The sequence below is a fragment of the Takifugu rubripes genome, chromosome 19 (assembly GCF_901000725.2).
Source record: "Takifugu rubripes chromosome 19, fTakRub1.2, whole genome shotgun sequence".
Lineage (NCBI taxonomy): Eukaryota > Metazoa > Chordata > Actinopteri > Tetraodontiformes > Tetraodontidae > Takifugu > Takifugu rubripes.
The window spans coordinates 16572463-16592564 of NC_042303.1; the positions used below are offsets into that span (position 1 = coordinate 16572463).

The 20102-nt window shown below is 45.6% G+C and overlaps 1 protein-coding gene across 6 annotated transcripts in view; it reads left to right on the forward strand.

The window, feature by feature from the left end:
* sulf2a (sulfatase 2a) overlaps positions 1-19925 on the forward strand; it is a 32770-nt gene extending 12845 nt beyond the window's left edge. For 3 of the 6 annotated variants that reach the window (XM_029827388.1, XM_029827389.1, XM_029827387.1), the window contains 20 exons: positions 10549-10812; positions 11526-11765; positions 11872-12023; positions 12664-12833; positions 14628-14778; positions 14926-15101; positions 15194-15322; positions 15477-15533; positions 15643-15772; positions 15881-16097; positions 16371-16638; positions 16721-16817; positions 16909-17003; positions 17079-17138; positions 17229-17395; positions 17541-17683; positions 17840-17948; positions 18031-18064; positions 18429-18482; positions 18768-19925. In XM_029827388.1, the coding sequence (XP_029683248.1) occupies positions 10617-10812; positions 11526-11765; positions 11872-12023; positions 12664-12833; positions 14628-14778; positions 14926-15101; positions 15194-15322; positions 15477-15533; positions 15643-15772; positions 15881-16097; positions 16371-16638; positions 16721-16817; positions 16909-17003; positions 17079-17138; positions 17229-17395; positions 17541-17683; positions 17840-17948; positions 18031-18064; positions 18429-18482; positions 18768-18798 (2676 nt within the window). In that variant the 5' untranslated portion in view covers positions 10549-10616 and the 3' untranslated portion in view covers positions 18799-19925. Of the gene's footprint in view, positions 1-560; positions 658-10548; positions 10813-11525; positions 11766-11871; positions 12024-12663; positions 12834-14627; positions 14779-14925; positions 15102-15193; positions 15323-15476; positions 15534-15642; positions 15773-15880; positions 16098-16370; positions 16639-16720; positions 16818-16908; positions 17004-17078; positions 17139-17228; positions 17396-17540; positions 17684-17839; positions 17949-18030; positions 18065-18428; positions 18483-18767 lie in introns of those variants that run through there. The other 3 variants (XM_029827390.1, XM_029827391.1, XM_029827392.1) reach the window with 3 other exon arrangements.
* The last annotated feature ends 177 nt before the right edge of the window (positions 19926-20102 follow it).

A 20102-nucleotide genomic window follows, 5' to 3' on the forward strand; every position in this document is an offset into this window, starting at 1 on the left:
AGCGTGTTTACTGTGGGGAATAGAGCGGTTGCAACTGTCGTACGTCAGAAACCCCTTTTACCCAGTCTCAGAATCCCATCACCTCTCCTGGTCCTCCCTACAAGGGATCACTGTTTCACTCTGCATAAATAAGATGTTATTGCTGACAAGGTTGCTGAGTTGAAATCAATGATCAGAGAGTGCTGTGGGTGCTGCGGTTGTGTTGTGGCCACATCAGCCGCTGCCCCCACCCCTGCCACTGCTAGTTCAAAGAGCGATTGCGTAGAAAGAATGGAGCCACGACAGAATAGTCGGTCAATTTTTAGTCAAAACCGCCCCCGCTGCAGCCTAATTGGCCAAATGTAACCATTCGTAACAGAAATGTACTCGTCAATGTCAGATTTGTCAAATCTTGAGCAGCTGGGAGCTCACCAGTCTGCAACTAGCCAAGGTTAAAGGATAATTTACTCCGAGACAACAACAAAAAATGTGCATGGGGCGGCACACACGGCCGCCCCACAGTTGGCTGTTTACCAGGAATACATATGAGCTCCTGCCGCTGCTGCCGGGATCAGACTCATCCTGTGCAAACAGGCGGACGGCAGCGGCAGCTCGCCGAGCATGTGGGGACATTATGTGCACAGCTGTGCACAGCCGACTCATTACTCCAGAACATCAGTAGGTGACGGTAATCAGTTTCTCTTTTGGATTGACTTTCAATAAGGACGACTTGATAAACATCTGATGTGCTGCGAAAACAGGAAGTGCGCACGTCTTCAGCTAATATTCAGCGTAGATAATCTCTGGTTTCCTTCATCCACCATTAATGGCGAGCGAGTGAGTGATGTGCCTTTGCTATTCTGTTTGAGGACTCATCTCCACTTCAAAACCTGCAGCACCAGGACAGCATTCACCTCTGCCTTTCCACCTCTTTTTGTTGAAGCCAGAGGAAGCCTCCTGGTAGTGTGGGATAAAAACTAAAAATCTTCAAGAGAAACTCTTCAAAGGCACGGCTCCTGTGCCGACGGAAGTTTCTCTTTCTTAAACCGCTGTCCCCTCCACGCACACTTGAGCTACGGGATATTTCCTCTCTGTTGTTAGCAGTTAAGCTGCTTTAGATATCTTGTGAGTGAAATCATATATGCTTTTAACTCGATGTGGTATTATAACCTAGCGTTAATGGCCACTTCTCTGCGAGCTGATACCACCACCCCACCCCATCCTTCCCGGGGTCTACGATGCACATGTATGAGGCTCTAGCAGCAATTTCCAGACCCTCGTCTTCCACAGAAATGAGCGGGGACCTGCCATCTGCCTGCTGATTAAAAGTCAAATATTACAGTGTTCTGTTGTGAGGTCACCCTAATTGATTCTTTCCGCTGGGTGCGCACAGAATGAGCTGACAGCAGGCGATACCAGGCTTTGTCAACATCGGGCACGCCGCCTGACTCAGGACGGCACCCCAGTAAAACCCCCCCGTGAGTGTGCCAGCCCGCGGTGCCACACACACCGAGGCCACTCGGCACTCTGGCAAAGCTTTGTAGTGACAACACAGAAGAAGCTCTTTTGCTGTGTGTCAGCTCCGAATCGTGTGTGTGCGTGCGTTCGTGCGCGTCTGTGTGTTTGCTAATGCATGGGAGAGTATCTCTTTTGCCAATTGCATGACCGCTCGGCTAACTTCAGCTATCTGGGGCGGTGTTGCTGAAAGGAGGCCTCATCTGTATTCCACAAATGGTCCCGGTCCTTTCCTCTTCTGATCCTCGGCTCCCTGGCCGTTAAGGTAATTCCTTTTAATCACAGCGGTGTTTAACAAGGAGCTTAAAGATGGCACCACTTATGTCAACTGCCCACCGGTTAAAAAAAAAAAAAGGCACATCTGGTGGAAATACGGAGCTTCTGTGTGATGCTTCTTGTTTGCATTTTTATGCATTCATTACATAACTTGAAGCATTTTGTGGCTTTTTTGGTTCACTGTGGCTCTCACAGGCCTGTCAGAGTTCCTTTGGGGTGCATTTGTAAAATAAAGCCTGGGGAAATCGGTGCTCTCTAGGCTCTCTAGTTTTCTGAGGCGCACAAAGCAAATTAATTGTCGCCATTGACTTCATTGATCCCATCCACACTAATTGGCCCATTGTCTGTAATTACTTGCAGATACTTGTTTGTTCTCTCCGACTTCCTTATCTTTGCTACTTTTTCAACTTCTCTGCCAGGGAACGTTCACATGGGAGGCATAATGAATGTACCACTGTTGAGATGACAGTTTCTGGTACATTGTGGTTGTAAGCTACTGTTTCTATATGCAAAACTGGAGAAAAGCTTTATATGAGCATGTGTTGAAATGGAACTCTGCATTAGCGCAGGATAAAAAAGTTCTCCCTTTCTTCTCTGCAGTGATGCCCAAATGAATTTGCTGGTCATGGTCTGAACTGTCTGAACTCCACATTTATTTTCTAATCCCGCACCATTTCACAGCAAAGTGCAACAGCAGTCTTGACACAGTACAACGCTCATTAAAGTGCCGGCATCCATCCTCGCTTCTTTTCTCATGAATCTGATTGACCTTTTAGCTCTGTGTGATCCACAGCAAAAGGTTATAGACACCAATTAAACACACTGGTTGAAAAGCTGGGTATAATTCTTGAGCTGTCTAGTGTTTTATGTACCATCTGATAGGAATGTGCGATAAAATGGTTTAAAGATGTGTGGAGGCAGGGTGGCGATGGTCAAAGACCCGGGGCAGTAATTGCTTGATTTTGGCCGTTACGCAAGGTTTGACAAAGCATTAGCTCCAACCCAAGTGTGATAAAGCTGATAAGGACCTGTTAAAAGTGTGTGAGGCTGAGAAACCATTTAGAGGTGCCTCGGTGTTACTATCACTGCTATACCTCATGTGTGATAGATAGGAGGCACAAATCGGCTCCCTGCAGCCAGAGGAAGGAAGGGGGCCCAGAGGCTGAGTGGGGGGAGGACATGATCAACGGCCACGGAGGGTTAGACTGCCGACTGCCTCTCTGACAGGAAGCTAATGGAGGCCTAATTGGAGAGAATCGAGCAGAGATGGCTTTTCCCTGACATGATCCTGCCGTGGCAGGCAGGCAGGCTGGAACACCATCGGGAATGGAAACAAGGAAAGCAGCTCTAAACAGGCAGGGAAGGGGTTTCTTCATTTGCTCTTTAAATTCTTCTAAATTGTGATGAAATATTTGGTTTGTTGGTCCAATTTTCCATGTTTTATTTATGCGAGCAGACAGAAAGAGCTCATATTTAATATTTGATCTTAAAAGATCCTTATAACAAAGTATTACATTTGACACACTACTAAACACTAACAATCCAGTAAAGCAAGTAAAATGTCCACAGTGAGTGTGAGACATCGTGCATGTGTGCCCAGCCTCAAAAGAATAGTAATGTTCCAGCACAATTACCACCGTAAAACACATGGATGCACAAACGAGATGCAGGTTTTGGCTCTGTCGTAGATCGGATGGTGGTCAGCACCACAGGGACCACCAATGAGCATCATCAACAGTCAGGGGAGAGCAATTATTACCTGATCAATCAGAGCTCTCATTAAAAGGATGCCAAGGCCTTTGCAACCTGATACAATATCAATATTATATCAACTCAGAGAGACCATCACAGCTGTTAGGCTAGCCGCAATACGTTTAGCTGTCATTATGGAACTAACATGCCCGAGACCCCCCCTCAGTGCCCACTTAGGCAGTCAGACAGTTGCGGCCCCCATGGTCCCAGACACAGGTCAAAGCAGACAGATGGCACCTTTCCCAGTGATGGGGCAGAGAAAGATGAATACCAACCTGAAGAGCAGGAGACAGCTGGAGACGGCTCAGGACAAAGAAGGATGATGTTGACTGTGTGCAGTTAACTATTGCTGCAGTTTCACCTCAGGCTTCTGTTTGATATTATCTTCTATGTGACTCGATTACAAAGTATTTTCGGTGTCTCTCTTGAGCATCCTGCAAGCAAACTGGGGTAGTATAATTGGCCATACATTGAATTCCATTGTAATTCAGCTGTCTGGATGCAAATCTCCTTTTTGTATCCTCTATGTTCCAACATGGGGAGGGACGTACTGGTCCGTGAATCCCTAAACCCTCAATGATCCGTCAACAAAAGAGCCAAGTGAAGCAGATAGCAAATGTATGAGGGCGTGGGATGGAGAATAAGAGAAGTGAGGCTCTAACAAAGTGGATGTCACCTCTCCAACCACAAGGGTGGTTTGATCTCTGCCACCCAAGAGAAAAACATCCTTCCTCTGCGTCGGGCCCCTTTAAATAACGGCGAAGCATTGTTCATCAGTCAAGTGAATCCAGAGTCTGAAACAATAATCACTTCTGCAGCAGCTGACCTTCAAACTCCAGCCAGTGCATCGATTCCTCCAGACCGTTGCCGATACATCCACCGTGTTCCTGACAGTTATTTACTTGGAAGTGAGACCGGGACTGTCTGTAATCATCATTAAGTCAGAGCAATTACAAAGAGTCCCCACTGAAGGTGCTAATTTGATGATGGGGGAGAATTAATGTGTAATTAAAACAAAATAAATGGAAGCCTGAAAGCTGAGAGTCTTTAACTGGCTTCACCAACATATGCTGGAGTTATTAGAAGGCTGCTTGGACTCTCAGTTGAGGTGATGTTATGGAAAGTCAGGCAGAAGTCATTTGGCTGTGCTGGGGTCTCAGTGAGGTAGTTAGGTCGCCGGAACAATTGCCCCCGACTGATTTGTCAGTAATCCATTTAGTTAAGATGTGACACACTGCAGGGGGGCTTTGCCTCTGGTCAATAAGTGCCAATAAGAAACAGCCATCACTCAGCGGGCTGTCCTGTCCACCAGCTTGCTCACTTGTTTCAGCTGTCAGCTCCTGTCTCAAAGGAGCTGGCAATTGTACCGCTCTCTCAGACGCGCCACAAATGGCGTTCCCATACAAACCTCAATGGGACAGGAAAGGCAAGGACACTCCTGGACTGCAAAGCAGCCGCATTTCCCTCCAACATCTGAAAAAAAAACCCCCATCTGAAGTGAAAATGGCTACATGTTTACAAAACACCATTGACCATTTTCCATTCTTAAAGATCTGGAGGTGGGGCCGCGGGGGTTTGAACCCAAGCCGGAGACAATCGGGGCTCTGTTTGCGTCGTCCCTAATACCCCTGTGTTCATATTGGACCCTGACTGAGTGTACGGCAGAGATGCATTGGAGGGGGTAAATGTTGCGACCCCACTGTGGACCCTGAGAAACCCCGCGGACCACCACGCAGGAGCTACATGCCACTGCGTTGCTGCTGGAAACACCAAGAACGTTGTGCGGGGGTGTGGGGCGCATCCTCATTTTAGAGTTGTTATTTATGATTTGGCTGCACTTGTGAGGAAGCTTGTCTGGAAGTTGGTTTGTTAAACCTGGATGAGACAATAAAAGCGTGACTGAATAAAATTCGGAACAAAACAAAGAGGTTCACTTCCTCCTGATTCAGAGATAATTAGCCTAACCAGGGTTCTTGTCTTTTAAGTCCCGCTGCTGCAGAAAGACGTCTGATGAAAGTCGACGCTCTGAAGACGTGTGTTTGAGTGTCTGAAGGCTGCTGTGTTTGTGTGATTTTATAGCCAACAAAACATATTCAGGGAATCTGTCAGAGCTCTTTGAAAACATCATGACTGGGCCTTTTGTGAGCGCTGACACCTTCATACAGTCTCTTTCTTCCACCCTTCCTATTCTTCTCCTCCTCGGTCCTTTCATCCACTTTCTCATCCGTCTCTGTTGTATTAGACAAAAGATAATTACCCTTGTGGATGATGAAGTTGCAGAGATTTCTTTTCTTTTTTTTTTTTTAGCCCTGTAGCATTAATTTTTTTTGTAGGAGGAAAGACTGATGATGCAGGACTGAAATCCAAAATCTCCTAATCTGTTCCATCGACATTACATAAGAACTGTTCAGGCTCTCATATGCAAACAAAGACATTTGCTGCCCAAAATGCCTCCTTTGTCTTGGGAGGGCCTCACCCAGCGCTTTTGGAAGTTAAAAGCTGGAATTTGCCACAAGAACCATGCCGATAAAGTCTGACCCAGCTGGTGTTCCTTATCTCAAATTAGAAATCTCTATTAAAATTAGAACGTGAGATAAATTCTTTACGGGCTGCATACTGTTAGATTAAGGTTTAGATTAAGATAAGATTTGCATAAATGTAAGCACTAAAGCTGTTTATAATCAGAAATATTCATAATTGAAGCGTGTGTGTGTGTGTTTGTTGGAGGGAACGCTCTCCCAGCCAGAACACATTATAGTTTTAAACATCCTCTAAGGCCAGCAGGCTTAGTACAGGATTAATGATGTGTTAAGCACTAAAATTGCACTCATTCATATTTCACTGGCTGTGCAGCACTTTCCTTCCATGGTTTTAAAGGAATATGATAAATAATCAAGAAAAGAAAGGCAAATGTTGAGGCAACTCACTCAACAGTAATTGCAGGGAGATATAGTTCCAGCGTGAAGTTCCCTTGTTACACAAAAGTCACATTTCCTCCATTTTTAAAGCCTAACCTGCTTATTATAACTGTGCATTCAAAGAGAAAATTGCTCTGTGGTTTTTGACTCTGCCTTTAAACGTCTGCTGCGTACCGGGCTTATCAGAACCTGAGGGAAATCTAAATGAAATCTTCCCAGTGAATGGAGTCAGCTGCTGTATTATCTTTTGTCATTGCCAGCTATTAAAGTTAGTTAATATGAAGGAGCTACACATTAAATGTGATGTGCGTAAAAAATAGTTTAAATCAAAGCGCTGTTGAAAATGGTTTCCCTACTTTCACTTAGGGAATGGAGTTTTTAGGTCAGTGCTCAGTGTTCGTAGTACTTATTTTGTGTTTTTGAACCAACTTGAGTAAATCATGAAAGTCCGTTTGACAGAGAAGACATCATATGTAAAAGTACATATGGACCACATAACAGAATCATCAGAGCCCAGTTAAGGAGAGCTGGAATACGACTGATCTTCCGATGTTGGTGATGGAGCTCATGGAGATACGATGTGATGTCACAACTCTCCCGTTTGCTTGTTTGCAGCAAAATATCCGCAGTCCTTCATCTCCTTGTTAATGAATCAAACCGGATGAGCTGGAGCATATAGCAGCTACCAGGCCTGATATCTCCCAAAGGAACCAGTACTGATGGAACTTGAGATGAACAAAAATATAAAAGCAACCAGATGGATGCATAAATGGGTCCAAATGAACTATGTGATTTATATAAGTGCTCTTGGTTTGCATATGAGCCCAGCTGTAGCGCTTCCATCCCTATCTCAATTACAGACTAATGTGGAATATGTGGCTCATTTCAGAGGAAATTGTCAACAGACATATTTAGGTCTGTAACTGATGAGCCGCCATGAAGACCATCTTCCCAGATTTGATGGAGCAAATTTCTGCCAGCAGGGAGTCGAGAAAGACAGCAACTGTCCTTGGCTGCTTATTATCATGAAAAAAGCATTCCATACTGTATTGAGCGTTATGGGCCCCTCCTATAACCTACACATCCTCCCCTCATGCATGCACACATGCACAGGAGCCCCTCTAAAAGTTGCTCTCTCTCTCAGAAGCATGCCGTTGCAGTATTTGCATCTGAATACTGGTAAATTCAAGGGTGCTTGGAGGTTTTGCACATTCTGTTTAAAGCTAAGCAGGCCAATGGGAACTAAGTCACACACAAGCAAAGCCCTGCCAGCCTCAATTATTACCAAAAGGATTGGCTTGATGGTGTTTCACTGGGCTACATTCAGAAGTGGATGTGTCTATTTAAGCTTCCCTGGACGTTTCCCTCATGTTTCCATCACACACACACAAAAACGGTGCCAAAGTTTTGCTGAATCCAGAGTGATGCGGAGGAGATTTTTAGACTCTACGGCTGCAGTCGGCATTGCTCCTCTCTCTTATTCCATATAGAAGGTCTGTAAATCTGGTTTTCATGTTTCATCTGCATACAAATTGCTCCGGCTTTGTTCTCCCTCATCTGTCCGTGTTTCTCTTTTTCACACGTTCGCTGTATTCTCGCTCCATCTTCGTCTATCCGTGTTTTTCCACAGGCCTGACAAGATACGGCTGATTAAAATGTGAGCGTTCGCCGTGACTCATTCATCAGTTACAAATAAAAGCTTTTCTCACTCTCACTCTCTTCTCGTCATATCTGTTTTAAAGCCTTGGATTTCTTACAGGAGTGAAGTAGATTTACACCTCCACACAGTCTTTGCAATAATTATCACCTCTTCTTTCAGCTTCCCCTCTGCCTGACTTGTACTGGGATGTTGGCTGCTGTAGCATATCTGTCTGGTGTGTGTTTTCATCCCTGCACACTTGCCGCCACCTTCCCATAATGCCCAGGTTTTGACATGGCCGGCTCTGTTGTCGAGGCATTTATAATTCAGCCTTCTCAATAAAAGATGCAAGGCATTAAGTTTTTATCTGGTGATGCGGTACTGCTGTCTCTTAGAGCCTCTTTACAAGCGAATGACTGATGAGTGAAACTTTCCGTCTGTGTCCAGACTTCCAGGCATCGCTCGGCATTAGTGCGACCCTAAACGATTCCCCGATTCTCATATGCATTTAGAGTTTTATTCCCTGTGATCTCATCTTCGGCATGCTGTCTTTAGTGAGTTTATGAGTTCTTTCTGTCTTGTTTTTCAGGGTGAGTAACAAGAAATGGCCCTGCGGTCTTTGCCTTTAGTGCAAAGAACTGGTGTGGGAGGAGCTCAGAAAGGAAACAAGTGCTGTATTATTAGAAGAAACTACAGGACTTCAAATCAAATAGAAACTTCTTTTCATAACATTTCGCATTGTTGGAGAACAGAAAAATGTCCACAATGTTGTCAGTTTTGATTCCTCCACCTCTCCTCCTGTATCCATGCGGCATCTCCCTCACTGAGGGATGAAAATGCAAATAGATAAAAGGGGAAAGGGGAGAACAAGCCCGGAAGAAAGGGCTGTATGTGTCGGTTCAAGCCGATAAATCCTAGAAATCCAATTAGTCCTCAGTATCACGGGGATGGGGGGGCCTCATGAGAAGAATGTCAGAAGAAAAATCCCTTAAGAGTCCATGTCAATAACAGAAAAATTTGCATACTTTGGTTGTTAACAGATCAATGTGTGGAATCTGATCGCTTCTTGTGCCTTTGGTCTATATTTAGAACATTTGTGACCAGCTTTTCATGCACACAAACTACGAGCCAGTGAGAGAGAACCATTCCAGTTTGCATTTTTCACTCGCTCCTTTTTTTCCCTCCTGTTCCTTGTCACTAGCTTCCCTTCTATTCAAAATGAAAAGGGAATGCAGGCATCGAGCACAAAAAAAAAAGAAAAGAGCAAGGACAATTTCAAACAGAGGATCACCCCGGGTCACAGTTCCTCCGGGGAGAATCACATGGCCTGCAAGTAGGAAAGCAGAGCAAACACAGCTGCTGTTGCACAGATTATATTCTGTGTGTATGTGTGTGTGTGTGTGTGTGTGCACCCATGTGGAGTTTCTTGCATGTGTAGGTGTGTTTGTGCAAAGCAGGACCACAGAGGAGGATGAAGGACGTGTGTGGGAGTTTGAGACGGCCTTAATGAGCACAATGTGGACAACGGAACAGAAGGGAACAGGGAGCAGTGTGTGTTAGACAGAACAGTCGTCCTGCATTCACGAGTTTCGGCAAAGAGATAAACAAGTTTTTCCTCGAAGCGTCTCTGTCCTTAAATGCTTTTTGCATTTTGTGCAGCTTTCACCCTGACATTGATAGCAACAGTTGCGCCTGTGCACGTGTGTCTGTTCTGGTGTATTCATTCAGCTCGTTACCGATGCTTCAGCTGTGAGAGGTCACCTCTGGGTTTCTCCACTTTACCATATGCTCCTTCTAAACTCACATCCCAGAGAAAGTCGTGCACAGGGAGTTTAGAAGTTGTCACAGCACGCTCTGTGGCGATATGCACTATTAACGAGGGAGAGAAGACAGAGAACAAGATCAGAGTGCAGTTTTAGATAACTGCACGCAGAGATCCAGGAGCTCTTTGCGACAGTCATACAAACCTTAATTGTTATGTTGCACTCAGCAGAATTTGCAATTTTCTTCACACCTTGGGTGCAATTTGTTTTATAATGCCATGTAATTTCATTAGATTTTTCACAAGAGCTTTTTGCATTTTCTGCTCCACTCTGTTTCCAATCTGTGCTGTCTCTGTTTATTGACCCTTGCTTGAATCGGCCCTTTTTAACCCTCTTTTCATCTTCACCTCTGCACCCAACACCTCTCACAGTGCTCATATCCACGCCAACCCTCTCAGGGGGACTTTGACTTCTGAGCTGGCCCAGGGCCAGGGCCCATTAGTCCTGGCCTGGCAGCCATGTGCTCATCACCAGAGATCATTACATGCAGCCAATGACACCACTCTAATGCATCATTAATGATTGATTAACAAGCTGAGATCAGCCCAAACGGGTGCATTTGGATGGAAGAGCACACAGTAATGGCTTTGCAAAGCTTGCATCTGCTATTTTCATCATGTTTTGCATTTGTGTGTGTGTGGTTTAGGCCGCGTCGGAGCTGCAGACTCCTGTGTGTGAGACAAAGGACCGAGGACGTGACTACAGATTGCCGTAATGGCTGGGTGGGGGCTTTTCGCCCCTCTCCCTCTACTCCTTCTGCTGGTCCTGGTGGGAATCCTCCCGGTGTCCCAGGGCTCTGGATACCTGTCTGGATATCGCCCCAGGTCCCGTCTCCAGAGGGACCGCCACGTGCGCAACATCCGACCCAATATCATTCTGTTTATCACCGACGACCAGGACATCGAACTGGGTAAAATTCTGCCCTCTATCAGACCTTTACTGTGTGTTTGTGCATCTGTTTATCCTTCTGTTGGCTTTGTGTTCATCTCCCGGGAGGTTGGATATTCTGGCCATGTGTATCCAACAGTATCAACAAGGGAAAGTCAGCCTAACGCTGCCTCTTGGCACCATAACAACAGGCCCACTCAAAGTCATGTTCTCCCCTTGCCAGCTCCTCCATTGCTGGCATGAAATGAGGGCGGCCTATGGCTTCCATTGTCCATGTGCCAAACTCTGGCCATCTCCCTTCCCGCTTAAGTCCTTTAGTGGCGTATTGGACTGGAGTGGCTGCATAATGGCCTCTGTGACATCTTTTGTCCCCCTGTGAACGCTAGTGAGAACACTTCTATTGAAAAGCAGGAATTTATGGTCAAGCATCTGTTTTCCCAAACAATTACCATCAGCGTGAAAAGCTTTCAGCACCAAGAATCTAAATGGCTTACACTTTACCAAAAAGATTTGTCCCCTCAATTATTTTGCTGCCTTACTTTAATCGCACCACATCCATAATGTTTATTCTTTTCCACTCGTGCGCTGCCTTGAGTTTTTTCTAACCCTCTTTTTTTCTGCCTCACTCTTTCTCCTATTTTCCACCATTTTATGTCCTCTGTGCCCCTTCCAATTCAATCCTCGGCCTTAAAATCTCCTCTCTCCCCCGTCCGCCCCCTCTCTGTTGTCTCCCAGGCTCGATGCAGGCCATGAACAAAACCCGAGACATCATGGAGAAGGGTGGCATGCATTTCTCCAACGCTTTCTCCACCACACCCATGTGTTGCCCTTCCCGTTCCTCCATTCTGACGGGCAAGTATGTGCACAACCACCACACCTACACCAACAATGAGAACTGCTCGTCGCCCTCCTGGCAGGCCCACCATGAGCCGCACACCTTCGCTGTACATCTCAACAACTCTGGCTACAGGACAGGTGAATTGCCAAGAGGCTCCACCGAGATCCTCCATGCAGGTTTAGAGTGATTCCTGTATACATCAAAGGTCATCAAAGTAAATGTGCCCATGTGCTCCTCACTCAGGCTTCTTTGGGAAGTATCTGAATGAGTACAATGGCTCGTATGTGCCCCCTGGCTGGAAGGAATGGGTAGCGCTGGTGAAGAACTCCCGCTTTTACAACTACACCCTCTGCAGGAACGGAGTACGCGAGAAGCACAGCAGCGACTACCCAAAGGTATTTATGCACTCTAACTGTGTGATAACACCCCCTGTATTTACACAAAAGACTTTTTACAGCAGCCAGGCAGAGTTGATGCACATGAGTGCACCTTGCTGCGGCATAAAAGAATCATAATGCTATAAAAGGAGGACAACCTGGGAGCAAATCTGAACATTTATACTGAAGAAGTCGGGCCTTGGGGCTGCAGGAGACTGCAGTGTTTTAGTGTTGTTATGGGTTGAGGCACTGCTAACATTTAGCTACCAATTCATAGAGAATATCAAATGACCCAAATTTAAATGGTACGTGTTGACTGCTTTGAGAGGAAGATCTTGTGCCAGTGCCATGTTCACTAAAATCACACTGGGATACTGGGCTGGGACACATGGAACCAACTGGCTGTCGAAACATCTGTCGGCATCTGTTGCCTGCCTCCATCGGCACCATCGGCATCATCTTCCCTCTTTGTACTTGGAAACGACATGAGAGTGCATATTCAGATCAGCATAGGCAATGAATCTGAACTCCAACCATCCAAAGAGCAGATCCAAGCCACTGCTGCTTAGAATCTGCATCAGACCAGAGAAACACGACTGGTTACCAGTCAGCACACTATCAATTTCATTCTGCTATTCTGTCCCTCTCCTCTCCACAGGACTACCTCACTGACATCATCACAAATGAAAGCATCAACTACTTCCGCACGTCTAAGAGAACGTACCCGAACCGTCCTGTGATGATGGTCCTGAGCCACGTGGCTCCGCATGGGCCAGAGGACTCCGCCCCCCAGTACAGCTCCGCCTTCCCCAATGCATCGCAGCACATGTAAGAGACCGAGTGGTTGTGATTAACCAAACTGTGGCTGATGAATGGTGCTCGGCATGGTGCTCAAGGTCCTGGAGAGTTCCCTCACACTGCCAGAAGTGCACGTTGGCTTGAATTTTGTAGGACGAGGCACGAAACCACAAAGGAGAATCGTTACACTTTTCTGACACGCAGCTTTTCCTGAATGTGAGCCATCGACACTTTCAGGCTCTCTTTCATTTGACCTAGAATGACATGAATTTTAAATTCTCAGCTTGATTTTATCTTCCTCTGCTGCAGACTGCTGGTGACAGCTGAGCCGTCTCCACACGCAGCCACTGTTTCCAGTGCGTTTGGCTCGTGGGTTCACATTAGTGTTATCTCTGTAATGAGCACGGCTAATTTGTACCATTTTGTCAGACATGATTAAAGAGATCATGAATGATGTATATTTAATGCATAGGTAATGATTCTGCTACATGTACGCACATGTGCACACATTCAAATACATAGAAAGAGCTGAATGATGTCACTAATATTCACTAATGCTGTCGATTAGCATGATACTGGTTTGATTTGTGATCATTAACAAATTTTCATCTCCCTGGTTTTAGGTTGTCCTGCAGATTTGCCTTCATACATTTACATTTTCTGCTTCATCTTGCTTCAGCCTTTAGCCCGGTCCTCACATGGGTAGTAAATCTGAGCCATGAGGACAACAATGCTCTATTTGATTGATCAAGTCTATTGCTGTCCAAGCTGTAAAGTGTGGCACCCTTAAGACTTATAAATAAGACATGTTTGATTGGTATCAGTACCTATTGATGCATTGGATTGCTTAGTGCATTTTTGTGCAGTGATAGAATTAAAATATGTGTGGAGCCAACCTTTTAGACTGGCAGCGTTGCAGCCTTTATCATCCTGACTGCCTGGAGGCCTGCTGCTGGCCTCTAGAGACTGATCCGTGGCCAGTAATGAGACTGCAGTTTCCGCTCTCTCTCCAAACCCTTCATGCCCATCTTCCGCTTTAGCTAATCCCTCTGGCATCATTAACCTGTGCCATGTCGACTTTATACACAGAATATTCTGAAAATTCCACCCTGGTGTCTCTGCACAAACTTTTAATTGCTCTTCCTCCATAAATCTCTTCTCCCTGGGGTGATGTTTTCTGAGAGATATTCTCTAGCTGCTTTTCTCACTCTGGATCCCTCTGCTCTTATGTACAAGATAGGTAGTAAAAGTCCTGTATTCCACTGGCAATAAACTTTCTTCTCACCTTGCTGAATGCGTCATGCCTGCACGTCGTTATACTACATTATAGTTCCGGCAGCCTGGGAGACATTAGCATTTCTCACGACTCAAATCGATCCTCTCCAGTCGTTACATATATTTTCTTCTCGGCTCTTATTTGCTATTTACCATTGTTTATTCTCAAATAATTAAAGTTCCATATTGCTCACTGTTAATTATTGATTAAAATGTACTTTGCGTGTTCGGGCCTATCGATTAGAGTTCTTTGCATTTTGCATGCGGAAGTGCTGCGTAAACATTTTCTCAGCTACGCTGCAAAGAAAAGTCCTGTCAGCAGACAGGCAGCGGCATGAACAACAGAGGCTGCCTGCTGCAATTGTGTGCACTTTTATTTGCTGTAATCTGATTTAAAGATATAACAAATAAAAGACATGAATGAAGATGGAAATACACACACTATGAAGAGTGTTTTAGCTCTGTGTTTTAGCATGCCCGTGCAGCAGAAATGAAATGCTCAAAATGATCTCAGCATGTTGAGGCTTTTCTCTCCTCTACCTCTTTCAGAACTCCAAGCTATAACTATGCCCCCAACCCAGACAAACACTGGATCCTACGCTACACAGGGGCCATGAAGCCCGTCCACATGCAGTTCACCAATATGCTGCAGCGTAGGAGGATGCAGACGCTGCTCTCAGTGGACGACTCTGTGGAGAAGGTAGGCAGCTACAGACCAGAGCCAAAAAGAGACACTTCAACACCTTTTATGTGAGGGGCCATGAGTCCTCAGAGAACCGTGTATGTTTTGACTCAGAGTTTATATAAACGGCACAGCGTTGGTTTTGAATTGTGTCTTCATCCGCAGGTGTTTAACATGCTGGCGGAGACGGGCGAGCTGGACAACACCTACCTCATCTACACTTCAGACCATGGCTACCACATCGGCCAGTTCGGTCTGGTTAAGGGCAAATCGATGCCTTATGAGTTCGACATCCGTGTTCCCTTCTTCATACGAGGACCTAACGTGGAACAAGGCGCCACGTGAGTGATTTTATGTAGTTTGCATTACACTGTAATAATTAGTCGTCCTGCCAGTGTTGCGTGAGGCGGATGACTGTTTCTCCTCTCTGCAGCAACCCTCATATCGTGTTAAACATCGACTTGGCACCGACTCTGCTGGATATGGCTGGTATCGATATTCCTTCAGAAATGGACGGCAAGTCTGTCCTCAAACTGCTGGAAACAGACCGGCCAGTCAATCGGTACACGCACATCAATAATTTCTCATTGTCTTCTTGAATTCAGCAGACACACAATGGCGCCTGAGCCTTGACGGAGACTCGGCTCCGATAAACAATCTCCGCACGTGTTTGTGTCTAACTATTTACAACCATATTTTTCTGGATTGTTTTCTAGGTTCCAGTTGAACAGGAAGGGGAAAACATGGAGAGACTCTTTCCTGGTGGAGCGCGGGTATGTTTTATTGATTGACCTTTGGCTCTTCTCATTCCGGACATTGTCCTTTGATGTCTTCCTTCACCGTGTCCTTGGTTGTTGCGAACATCTTTTCCTGTTCTTTCAGGAAGCCCCTGCACAAGAGAGCTGATGGGAAGGAAGTGTCCCAGGAGGAGAATTTCCTGCCAAAATACCAGCGGGTGAAGGACCTGTGCCAGAGAGCAGAGTACCAGACCTCGTGCCAGCAGCCTGGACAGGTACTTGATGTCCAGGATTTACGCAATAGAATCTTTTCAAGATTTAAGTGAAACTTGTTGAAAGGTGTCAGTTTGTCTTTCCCGAAATTTCCCTCTGGCTTCTTTTAGAAGTGGCAGTGCGTTGAGGACTCAACTGGCAAGCTGAGGCTGTATAAGTGCAAGGGCATGGCTGGTCTGTACGCCCCACGCATGCAGGCACTAATGGCCAGAGGTGCCTCTCAGCCGTCTGCTGCCGCTGCTGATAGTTCCGACAGCTGCAACTGCGGAAACTGGGGCTTGAAAAAGACAGCGGTCCTGAAAAGGAAGAAGATGTCCACCAAGAAAGGCACTTGTCACTTACATGTTCTACAGTTCTGGTAGTTCTTGATAGATTTAATTTTGTTCTGACAAAATGAGTGCTTTAAATTTTAGTGCAGTCGTTTTCAAAGACTTTCCAAACAAGGTAATTTACATCCGGTTCAGCTGCGTTTGAAGGATTCATTGGTTGAGGAGCGTGTGTTTCTGCTGCCACCCAGTGGTAGTGTGGAGTAGTTCAGTCACACTTGTAATATGGATGTTTACACTGACAAACACATTCCTTTGCTCTCCTCTACTTCAGGCTCTTCTGTCTCATCTTACTCGGAGATGAAACCCAGTAAGACTGTCTCCAGGAAACGCTGGGCCCGTTCTGTATCATTCGAGCTGGGTGGAGACCTGTATGCTGTAGACCTTGAGGAGGGCTATCGGCCCCTGAGCTCCAGCAACAGCAGCTGGGCCAGATTCAAGAATGACGAAGACAATGACGAGTTCAGTGGTATGGGGCTGACAGCCAGACCCACCAACAACAACAGACTCACACCTCCCGCTGCCCTTAAAGTCACATACAGGTGCTGCTCTGCGCATCTGACCACAATGGAAAATGTTCAGTGAGGATAGAACGAGCTCATTCATTATGTTTGTCTTCTGAAGGTGCTCCATTCTAATGAACGACACGGTGAAATGCGACGGAGGTCTCTACAAGTCTCTCCAAGCATGGAAAGATCACAAACTGCACATTGAGCACGAAGTACATCCACATTATATCCCTCGTAACCCTGTCAATTTAGCAGGTCATTTATTTAGTATAATGACTGGTTTTTTTGTGTGTCTCTCTTCAGATCGAAACCTTGCAGACCAAGATCAAGAACCTTCGTGAGGTCAAAGGTCACCTGAAAAAGGTGCGACCAGAGGAATGTCAGTGTGACCCTCCAAGGTGAGACTATTTTAGAAGAATGCTGGTCTGCATACAGAGGAGTACATGTTTAACAAGAAGTCCCTGTTTTTACAGCAGTTTCCTCAAAAATAAAGAGCCGTTCAGGTTCAGTGCTGCTCGCGTGCAACCCCTCAGGTGAACACAAACATCGGTGATGTTGATTGAACTATTTCTGGTGCCTTTTTTAGGCTGGATGCATTTCATGTTCTGTTCGTGTTTCATCAGAGTTCCATCAAAGCAGAAGACTCAGTGGCTGCAAAAGGAGCAGAAGCGCAGGAAGAAACTGCGGAAATTCCTCAAGAGGCTCCAGAACAATGACACATGCAGCATGCCAGGCCTCACCTGCTTCACCCACGACAACCACCATTGGCAGACTGCCCCCTTCTGGACAAGTGAGGGAAAAACACCAGTTAGCTGTGGAAATTGTTTGTTGTGGAACTGTTTTGAAACGCAGGTACAGTTTTGGAAAACTGTTGTAACATCCTTGTTTTTTTTGCCCTCATCCCTCCCTTCCTCACTACTCCTCCCCCACCTCAGTGGGTCCTTTCTGTGCATGCACCAGTGCCAACAATAACACCTACTGGTGTCTGAGGACCATTAATGACACACACAACTTCCTGTTCTGTGAATTTGCTACTGGCTTCCTGGAGTATTTTGACCTCAACACTGACCCATACCAGGTAGGCCTCAAGATATCCAAGACAAACTGCTTACCAGAAATAACAGCTTTCCTATGAGCACAGTGGGATGGGGGGGTCTGTTCTTTGTCACTTTTCCAAACATTAGCTATAGTTTCCAAAGCTGCTCTTGACATTTTCTCCATGTTATTCGTGCAGCTGATAAATGCCGTCAGCACGCTCGACCGCAACGCTCTTAACGCAATGCATCAACAGCTCATGGACCTGCGGGGCTGCAAGGGACATAAGCAATGCACCCCGGAGAAGGGTGAGTAATGGGCCTTTAACGTGAATGACGGTGTCACGGGTAATCTCAGACGCTGGCTAATGTTACACCTGCTTTCTTTTAGGAGCCAAAGAGCGCAGCTACTTCAGTGAATACAGGTACATTCACTTTCTTCACACAGCAGTTTTTATTACTGGAACAGCTGCAGATGACATTCGTGTTACTCTTTGAACTCTGGGGCTTTATGGCTTCCCTATGGCTATGTTTCTACTTTATTATGTATGGTTTATTTAATGTGAAAGAAGTAAAGTGCACTGAAAGGGCATTTCTTCAGCCAGCATGTTCAGACAAATGCATTTCAGCTTCTCCCTTTTCTGTAATGGAGTCTAATTGTTTGTCTCTGCTGTGTGCGTGCGTGGGCATGTTTTTGTGTGGGTGCTTGTTTTGCGCGCGTGTGTATATATCTGTGTGTTTTGTCTCCATGCACGTGCGTTTGCCCTGCGCGTGCTATGCATGCTTCAGGCCAGTTCAACGTCGAAAGAGGCCAAAAGTGAAGAAGCCTTCCTCCAAATCGCTGTGAGTTCGTCATGACCCAAGTTCCCCAGTTTGTCTCTTCTACTGACTGTTGTCTATTTTACAGTATAGCACTCATTTACCTGCATTGTATCATTACCTGTCTCACTCAAGTCAGTCAGTAAATCAATGCAGGTCTGACATTGTCTTGTTATGCTGTCTTGTTATTGTCACTTGTTACGTTTCCTCGCAGTTCTGGTGGGCTCAGATCACAACTGAAGCCACAATTTCCCGTCACTGTCCCGTTTACTGATGTCACCTCTTGACTCTTTTATTTCGCCCACACAGAGGACAGATTTGGGAAGGGTGGGTTGGGTAACCACCCTGCGTCCAGAGACCCTGAGGACCTTGACCCTATTTCCATGGACCATAACCAAGCTTACTTTCATCTGATCTGGGTTTTTATTCCCGCGAGGGCAGCCCTCTGTCACTCTTGCCTAGACTGGGGTGATGCTGAAAGGGAGAAAAACCAGAAAGGCCTCTTTGGCAGTTGACTCATCCTTCACCCTCTGCTGCCAGACCACTAAAGTCAACAGGATGTCGGGATTCATGCGCTACATGCCCACAAGCCATTGGATGATGCTACGTGTGTATATATCAGCTTTAATCAGCTCTTCTGTGCCAGTCAGAATGGACTTTTTCTTTCACACCTTTACCGCTGCGCACTGACATCATGACCACGTGATCTCTGTGTGGCACATGTTAATTAGCTCTCATTTGTCTGTGCTTGGAGAAACGTGACGTTTTATTTCCCGGCGCCTACAGGTCTGCACACAAAAGTGGTGTCGACTTTTGTCAAACATTAACAAACTGTTTGCCATTATCTTTTGTATACTAGTTGATCTTAATGCTGATGAATGTGTGTTATGGAGTACCGTCCAACTCTAAGGCGGGAGATAGTTACACCTTGACCAGTCCTTTACCACCGGCAGAATGCATCAATAGTGAATGCCATTTTCCTCCTCCTTTGTATTGTCAGTATCACACTGTAGAAGTATCCAAATAGTTTGTTCAGCTTGCTATATATGGTGCTACAGGATAACAATACAGAAGTGAAATCTTGCTGTACAGTACAGTATGTATTTGAATGTATGTTGTGCAATTAATATAAATGTTTACAATATTTTTTTATAATACTGAAAAGGCAGCCCCCATTGTATGATATGAGTTTATTTTAGGGAGGGATGTATCTTTGGAAACGTACTTGTCCACCATTTTTATGTTTATTTCCCCCACTTTTCTCACAGGCATCAGAAAAGCACTTAAAGGGTTCAATGTTAACATGAACTTTTAACCGAGGAACACCACATTGTAATACTCATTGATGTGAATTTATGCTGCTTTTCTTGGTTTCTTTGATTTATTTTTTTTAGCAGTCTCCTTAGAATCGAGTACTGATAGTTATTGTGAATAAAGTGTTGTTTGACCCAATGAGGCCTGTATTTTGAATGGTCGCTGTAGTTGTTATTCCTGTCCAGCAGAGGTCGCTGTCAGTTCGCTGACCACAGGTTGCCGCCTTCTTCACTGTATTTACAATAGGGTTCACGCGACGCTACCTGACTGGCTGAGGCAGGTGGGGCTAGTCAAAAAACGAGCCAATCAAGCAATTGATCTTTGATTCAA